Here is an 8,906-nt window from a genome sequence, read left to right on the forward strand (position 1 = left end):
GTGTTAATCTAATGAATATAAAAATTGTTTTAAATTCTGTTGTATCTTCGTGAAATTATCACCAATAGATTGATCAAATTTTCTTGATGAAAAAGAGTCCAAACACGACATCATTCGGACCATTTATAAATGTATGCGTTTAATGCATGATGCCCGCTTTGTTGTTACTCGGTGAACTCAGGTCGAAGTAGGTCGTGTTTGGACTCATTTTCATTGGAAAAGGGTAACCAATCTAATGGTAATGTATTGAGAAGATGCACTAGAAAAATTGTCAAAATCAATTTTCTTGAAACCGAGCAGACAGATGAAAATATTTTATTAGTCCTTTCTTATTTATTTCCTTGAAAATATTCAGATGATTAGTAACAAAGGAAACTTTTAAAGATTACGATTTATTTCCATAGAATTTCATGTGTCAATACGAATTAGCAACATATTTGATTTCGGTGCATAAGATACAATACATGTTGCACAGTATAGTAGAACTCCAACATCGAACTACACTAATTAACATTTGTCTCACTGTACCACATAGAATTAGTCACACTTTACGACTGTCCAGTTAACATCATACAAAGGCGCACGTCGTCGGGATGCAGTAGACCCTCGATAAATGCAAATAAACAGGAATTGACGTTCCTAGCAATGCGTAGATATCCAATCCAATACAGAATGCATATAGTATACAACTATCCCTTCCACTAAAGTGCAACAAACGAGGTCCTCGCGCAATTATCGAGATTCCACTGTCTTGAATAACTCCAGGTATTTTCAATCTTTCACAGACACTATCCAATCAAAAGTTCACATTCGATTAATAAAATTCATCTGCAACCACGTCCAGTAGCGAGATAAAAGCACAAAGAATTGCATATAGCTCGGTCTCTCGGTACCACGTGAACATTACCAATAGCACCACGTCCAAAAGCGAACCCCCCTCCCCCTATGCGATTCGCACCACCACAAAACCATAGTCTCCGCTCCAGTCTCGCTGTTACCGGAAGTGAGCCCGATATCTCCCCTCCAACGGCACCATTCACCGTGTTAATCATGCCCTGAAACCAATTGGCACTTTTAATTTCGGCAGGCGCGCTCATGAAAGACGCGGATAAGCTGAAGCTGATGCTGCTCGCGTGGAATTATAATCTTCAACAGCAAGCTCAGGCTCAGGCTCAGGCCCAGGCCCAGGTACAGGCACAGGCGGCCAACGCGGCCCTCTCGCCAAATAACTCCTCGACAACCACGGCCACCACCGTTGGCACAACTGTCACCAGTCAATCGGCTATTTCCACGGCAAACAACACCATTAACAACTCCACACTTACAGGTAACGCCTTATCTTCATCGATCGACGGACAATATCCGTGGGAACGTCGTTTTTTTAATGCTTCCCGGATCGTGATTTTTAACCGCTCAGGGGGTTTGCTTTAACGATTGGTTGCACCGTTGACAGAGGATAACGACGTGGCTTTCGTTGCGGGGACTGTACGCAGGCGAGACTTTTGATACTTTTTAGCGGCACGATTTGTGGAATTTCGATTTTTTTGTCGTTGATTATTTTAGTATAAGTAACTGTCGTTAGACAGCAAATTCAGCAAAATTCATTCGGCGGTAATAGACACCTTTTGCAGTTTCTTGTGCTTTTTTTTCCTTGTGTACATTCGTCGCTCGTAAAAGTTCGCCCGATTGGCTCGTGTTAGACTTGTTAAATTCTGTGTTAAAAATGGGAAACGACGGAAATGGGACGAGGGTTTTAGTCGTCAAGGCTCCGCTGACGAAAGAGCGAGCGGAGGCTGTAAGGGGGTCCCCCGTCGCGGCGGACGGGTAAACGCGGAGACTTCAATGCTCAACTTTCGCGTCCTTCTCGGACGACGAGTGAATTGGAGGCTTCGCGGGGCCAAGGTGTACCGGCTATTTAGCTCGCGCGAGTTTTGTCGTCGCATACGACGTGACTAATGGACTGTCGGCTCGTGACGTGACGTGTAGGAAATTCAGAGTACGCCTTCTTTGGCCCTCGAAACCGAGCCGGGACGAGCCGATTCGGTGACGCGTACTGCCGTGTTAATCGGCCGCGATTAACGTCGGCAATTAACGCCGCGGCATTATACCGTAGGTCGAGCATCGTTTTGCATTTGTTGCGACAGAATGCAGGAATGATTCTGATTTTTCACTGATTCTTTTTATAATTCCATTTTAAATCCATTTCTTCGATACTTTTTACTCTTCATTTTTCATTCGTTTAATTTGTTATTTGTTTCGTTTGACTATTTTGCAACGACCTTCGGCGCGTTTATAAGTTATATTTTTTAACGTGTTATTGTATGAATAGTACAAATCTGCCAATATTTGATGTGGTCCTAGTAAAGTACATGAATATATACAAGTATGCCGTCGCTATTATTATTATCCTTGAGTAGTACAAGCTCTGATATTGTTACTACATTTAATATTTCCGTCATCGAGGTACCTTATACTATACATTGAAACATAAAGATAAACTAAACGAAATTTCTTTCGAATTTGTCAAAAGAAGTAGGAACCATTAGAGAATCACAAACATACAGGTTCTTAATGCGAACAAGTGTCAGCCATCTTGGTATTTAGAATACAGTGGGGCCATCTACCGTCGAAATTAGGAACTACATCGTCCTCAAGCCCAGTATCAACTTTCTATTAATTTACAACAACCGTTCTACCTAATACTTTTACAAAATTTGAAATACTTTTCGGACACTTGTTTCAGTACACCCGCGATCTTATAAAAAACATTATGAAAATATCTTGAAAATATCCAAGTCTAAAGGTTAATCTTGCCGCGTGCCAGGACACACCCTTTTCGTTCTTCGCAGTTCCCGGTACCAAAAGTGGTCCAGTTAGGCAAAGTTGCGGAAGGATAATTCACCGTTGCCCTCTGCTTCCCCCCCCCCCCCTCCTGCCCCTCCCCGCGGCCTATCTTCCTCCGCGGCAGCTATTCGAAACTGGTTTCGAAGCGGGCCTCCGCATCTCGGACGTGATCATTGCGTAATGAACCAGCCGGCGTAGACGCGATGGTACGCGCGCAACCAGACCTGCGGATCGTCCAATCTCTCGCCCTCCCCTTACCCGCCCCTCCTACGCTTCGTCGTTTCCCCATTCCCCTCTCCTCCTCCCAGCCCGTGGCGCTGACGGCGATGACCAGCGAAGAGTTGGCGTCTCGCGCGGGACTCGTCGCTTGCACGTTACCCGACTAGCATTTCGCAAATCGATTTCGCGATAAACGCGCGCTCGACGGTTTATGATCGCGGCAGAAAATTCACCGGGAAAATGACGGACCATATTTCTCGGTGGTTTACCGTTGCTTTGCTTCGTTACGTGTCTCGTCCTCCCCTTCGCGCTCCAGGTTCGGAACCCCGTTAATTGAAATGTTCGACGCTCGAGGGTTCGAGGGTTGCGAGTTTTTATTGTCTTTTTAGAATGTTATTAACGAGGGAAGAGAGGTATTGGTATTGGACATAATTTGATCTCGGTTCTGTGTATTTATCGATGTTTTAGAGCCTTCTTTGATTGAAAATGCTTAGAAATATCTGTTAGAAAATTGTACAAGTATAGGTGTGTCTATGGATGTTTGTTGGTTGAGGTTTGCTTCGTATCTTAGAAGGTTTATGAGAGAATAATATTTTTGACTCCCCAAGTTTAATTTCGGTTCGATTTTAAAATTCGACAAATTTTATTTAATGATAAGAGTTCTGCAACAACAATTCCATTCTTTTCCCTTCCGGTTGTTTTTGTCTGCGGTGAGGAAAGTGGCGGCAGATAGCGGGGGATCGTGATTCGTTGATAACGGTAGCGAACGATTGCTTCAATGGGTTGTAGAAGTTTCATTTAAATTTATTTTAATTTTTGGAGGAAGATCAGGCTAACGTTTGTAATATTCCATTAATATTAAATATGAGAATGGTATTTTAGACGCAGGGTTAATAATAGTACAACAAACTTTTGTTTACTGATATTTCACGTGGATAAGTTTTCAAGAATGCTACTCCTCTCTTCAATGGTAACCGAAGAAATAATTTCCACAACACGACGAATAAATCGTCGTTCTGTCATCGTGTGGTTATCTGGATTTTTAATCAGTTAATATGCTCCTTACCATGCTCAAGATGCGCCTTAACGGTAAAGAATCTTTCCTCGGTGATGTTTACCAAAGAGAACGCGTATTGCATGGTGGATGCTCCTCTCCTGCGATGGGCAATGCTGATTTTGCTTACAACAAAAGCAATTCCCTCGTACTTGTCTTCGTTTGTTTACGAAGGTTAGTTTCAACATAGTTTTAGAAATTACGAATATTTCTTCAATTTGTTGTCTCGTATTTCACGAAAGTTATCAAGAAAGTGTCTTTCAATTTTTCTTGTCAAAGCGCGACTTTTTATTTATCAATTTTGTTCTCTCGAAATTTTGGTGATTTAATATCCTTTCGATGAATTTGTTTTCTAAAGATATCATTTATCATTCTCGAATTTTTTCCTCTCAAAGTTTTGCGGCATTTATTAATGATCCATGCAAAATTAATCCACCTATGATGTCGGGTTCTCAAAAGAAGAAATTCAAATGAAGGACATTTCGTCATCGCAAATGTCACTGACCATTAGGCGAGGGACCGTTTGCTTTTTCAGAAAGGTGAATTCTCACGGGAGATTCAAAACTGAGATACGGTTGCGAAATGAAACTTCATGCAGGTTTTCCCAGCGATCTTTTCAGCTTGATTCAGCCGGGGAATGGAAGGTCTTCATCGGGAAATCGATTTTGCGAAATGCTTTTAGCCGAAAAGACGCTGACCATGGGGGTTGGACGAAAATAATTTACTCGTGGCAAAAGATACCGGGTTATGTTATGTAAAATTCGCATAATCTTTGAAAGAAATTTCTGGCTGTGATGCATGATGATTTTTCACATTACTTATGAAGCCAGAATAGTTTTATAATCAAAAGAAGTGCACGAAAATTGAGAAATGTCGATAAAGAAACGAATGTTGAAAGCCATGTACAGATGAAAGGACCAAAGCAACCGAAGGCACATGTGCTCGAATCTTGGCGCACATTGGCACATGTACCTTCAGTACCCTCGGTTTATTGATCTGTACGTATGTTCAGTGAGACGGAGGTCTAACAGCATATCTGCGTATCCTTAGCATTTTGCAATTTAAAAAATTTATTTCGTAATCTGGAACCCTGTCGTTTTACAAAAATTTATTTCCCAATACCTTAAATGGACACTACACATTCCCAACCGAATCGCGAGGTCCTCCATTCGAGAAGACCATTTGCCAAATGAATTCCACGTTCTTCCTCCTTTCCACGACGAAGATTCTTCCAGGAGCGTCGACGATTTTTCATCGCGCTTACGAATATCGAAATTCCGAATCTCGTCGTTCGTATAATCAGCAGCCGACTTCGCGATAGGGAATCTCCGCTTTAATGACCAATGACATTTACGAAAGTAACGCGAAGAAACGTCTGCAGCGAGGCGAATCGTATCTCCGGCGATTTTCCCATATGTTGGTTTGTTTCGTCACGAATACTTTCATTTTCTCGTCATGGACGTACGCGCGTATCGTGAGGTGATTTTCGGATAAGGGGAATCTTGATAAGTCCTCGCGACGGTGAATCATTTCGCATTTGCATGTCGGAGTATCATAAAAGCGTCGTACGCTTCAGACCCGGGACCAATTCATGGGATGACGGAATGTTAAGATCGACGAAGACCTCCTCAGGTACTGGCTTGATCAAAAATTAAATTCACGTTGAACCATGTATCATTAAAACATTAACGCTAGGTTTATGGAGCATCGTCTACCCATTCCTATTTTCACAAGGTTTCAAAGAAATTGTTTATACTTTTTGACAACCAGTTATGCTGACTTTTACATTATAACACGACGAGGATATATACAAATTTAATTCTATCTAACAAAAGAAGCCGCGAACTTGGGGCTAATTAACTTTAGTAAATCTTATTAATGAATCTTTTGATTGCGAAATTCTAAAGGGTACGTCAAGGTCAGTCAAATTTTTAAAAATTGTCACCTTATAGAGAATGATAAGATGAAACTTTTTTTACATTTACAGTTTACTCATACGACGTTCAGTTTCAAAAAATTAAATGTAGTCAAAGTTTTCCCTTGTCATTCTTTATAAGGTGATATTTTCTAAAAATAGATTGAAAGATAGATGAAAAAATAGATAGATGGATAAAAATAGATTGATGTAAAAATTCTCTGAGTCCAATTTTCGAGGACGTACATACAGGGTGTCCACGCTAAAGTGTGACAAACGCATATTTCAATAACTATTGATGATACGAAGGCACATGTGCCAACGTTCACCAGGATTCGAGCACATGTGCTGTCAGTTGCTTTGGCTCTTTGGCTTTCATACACGCAACTAAACACTAACATAGCCTTAGATCGTCGTCATATTGTTACAAAGCTGCGTAGGGACCAATGAGTCAAATCAATCGAAGACACATGTGCTCGAATCTTGGCGAACATCGGCACATGTGCCTTCGTATCATCAATAGTTATTGAAATACGCGTTTGTCACACTTTAGCGTGGACACCATGTATACCCCCTTCACAGTCAGAAGGTTAAAAGCACTCCTCCACTAATAGAAGTCTAATGAGAAATCTCCGTAAACCTACTGTTAACATACTTATTGTTAGTCCACCTAGCCAAGGAAACCTCCAAAACCTAATGGCCCATTATTGCCCTCAAGAATCTCGAATCGGGATTCCCGATATTGCCTTGGGGGGAGGTCCAGTCTATTCAGACCCACGACTTCCGAATTCCTCCGACGTTCACGATCCCGGTGGACTCTCCTCCGCCGTGTAACAGTCCGAGCGACGAGATAAAACATCCTCGTTCGCACAGCACGGTGGTATCCCGTAGCCGGTCGGCGGAGCCGTGGGCGTGCGCCAGCTCGTCCGTGAATTTTGTTGCACGGTCGCTATGTAGCGGCTAGAAAAAGAGGAAGTCGCCGCGGCCGGGTATTAGTTTCCTTTTGCGGGAAGCGGCTGAAAGAATGAGGAGGACGAACTGCCGGGTGGGGTGGCGACTGATTTCAGGTTCAGTCCGGCCGGCGAGTTCAGGAACGACGCAGGCGGGATTGGGTTTGGTAACTGGCTTTCTAGCCAACCTAGCCGGGTTCGCGCGTACCCCCTGGCCCCCTCTGCCGCATTTGCGACGACGGCATCCGCTCGCCCGAGGCCGGGAACCCTCGGCGCACGTAGTACCGTACCCCACGAGCTCGTACATGCCGCGTGTACATTCGGCTCAAGCGTGTTATGTCATCCCGTAAGTAATGTGGCTCCTCTAGCTCCGGACCCCAGCCACGGATAAATAACCTTCTGTTAATGGCCGAACTCTAGGACTTTTGTTACGTCCGAGGGGAGTTCGAGATCCTCTCACACCTGGGCTCTCGCATCTCCACCAATGAAACTTGAGTTTGTCGAGTGCGTGTGGGGCAACCGAGCTTGGTAGTTCACTTTCTGACAGAGCTGAGTTTCCCAGCTGTGAATGAAGCTAATCGAAAGTGGCATGGGAACGTGGTGAATCAGTTTGGGGACACCAGGAGTCGTCCTAAAGTTAGTTAAGTGCGTGCACTTTTTCGAATTCGTTCAGGATAATTCTTGCGTTATGAATTCTTGCTTTCTTGGTCTGTTGTGACAGGTGTTTTGTTGACGTAACTTGGCAATCCACTTTCTGATGTACATACCTCAATTTCCCAGGTGTGAATGAAATTAATTGAAAATAGCCTGGGATGAATTAATTTCAAGACACCAGGAGTCGTTCTAGAGTTAGTCAAGTACACAGTGCACTTTATCCTTAATTTACACGAATTTACATTCCTCCTGTACATACTTCGTCGAATTCATTTAGGATAATTCTTGCGTCATGGGGGCTCTGTTGTCACGGAATGTTGACATAAACTCACCAAACCTTTCTCTCCCCAAAACTGATACAAACCTACAAAGTTTGATGTTACCTGTTGGTTAGAATTGCTGTAGTCCAACGATGGCTAACGTGACCAAACCAAGAAATCCTTTCCCTGACCAGGGGCAACGTAAAGTGGAGCCAGCAGCGCTCGCCGCGTTCGCCATGCCCTCGAATTGTTTGAACCGAGTGTACAGGCGCAAGAACCAAGGTGCAGCAACCTCGAAGCCGCTTGAACTAGGTAGGAAGAGAGAAGGAGAGCCAGTGCTGCGCCGCCTCCTGGACGAGGGTCCAGTTTCCTGGGTCGTCTACTCGCGCGTTCAGTTACTGGTTCTACCGGAATCTTCCTGGAAGCGTGTGTGCGATCGTTGAACGCAGAATTAGAATCGACGACGTAGGGTGGGCGATTACCCGGCGCCTGGCTTTCTACTTTGCCATACAGCAGGGATTTTCTTCGCTATCCTCGGTTCCTTAGTACCTAACCTAAAGCAAATACCATGCTGAGACTATGGTGTCTTCCTTTGTACAGTCTTTTCTAGATGATGCCATCGAGAGCATGGATAGTCCACCATTTTTCGTCTAATATCGGAAGTTGTTAGTTTGATGTGGATCTTCTAAATAACACACGCCACATTATGATTGTTTAATATAACTTTAATTAAGAAATGAAAATGGAAATGGAAATAGTATAATATAAGTCCGCAACACTAACGCACTTTTGATTGTGAGCACAGCAGCAGAGCGTTTGGTTCGTATGACGACCAGCTAACGACTAAATGACCGTTAAGAAATAACGAAGAAACAAAGGAAAAATTAAAGAGAGTACACTGTATCTCCTTACCTACCAAAATGTTTCCGGAGATAGAGGGACAGATGGCGCTTTAGTCACACCCAAAACAAACAAGATAAGGAGATGGGACTAGATACTTGTACTTTCTC

General features: G+C 43.3%; 1 protein-coding gene across 1 annotated transcript in view; it reads left to right on the forward strand.

Annotated features, from left to right (window-relative positions):
* LOC128878167 (nucleolar protein 4-like) overlaps window positions 1–8,906 on the forward strand; it is a 101,545-nt gene that overhangs the window by 73,287 nt on the left and 19,352 nt on the right. Inside the window, exon 2 of the mRNA XM_054126135.1 lies at window positions 1,088–1,327. Coding sequence (XP_053982110.1) covers window positions 1,096–1,327 — 232 coding nt within the window. The 5' untranslated portion in view covers window positions 1,088–1,095. The remainder of the gene's footprint in view (window positions 1–1,087; window positions 1,328–8,906) is intronic.

This window comes from Hylaeus volcanicus, chromosome 6 (assembly GCF_026283585.1).
Source record: "Hylaeus volcanicus isolate JK05 chromosome 6, UHH_iyHylVolc1.0_haploid, whole genome shotgun sequence".
Taxonomy (NCBI): Eukaryota; Metazoa; Arthropoda; class Insecta; order Hymenoptera; family Colletidae; genus Hylaeus; species Hylaeus volcanicus.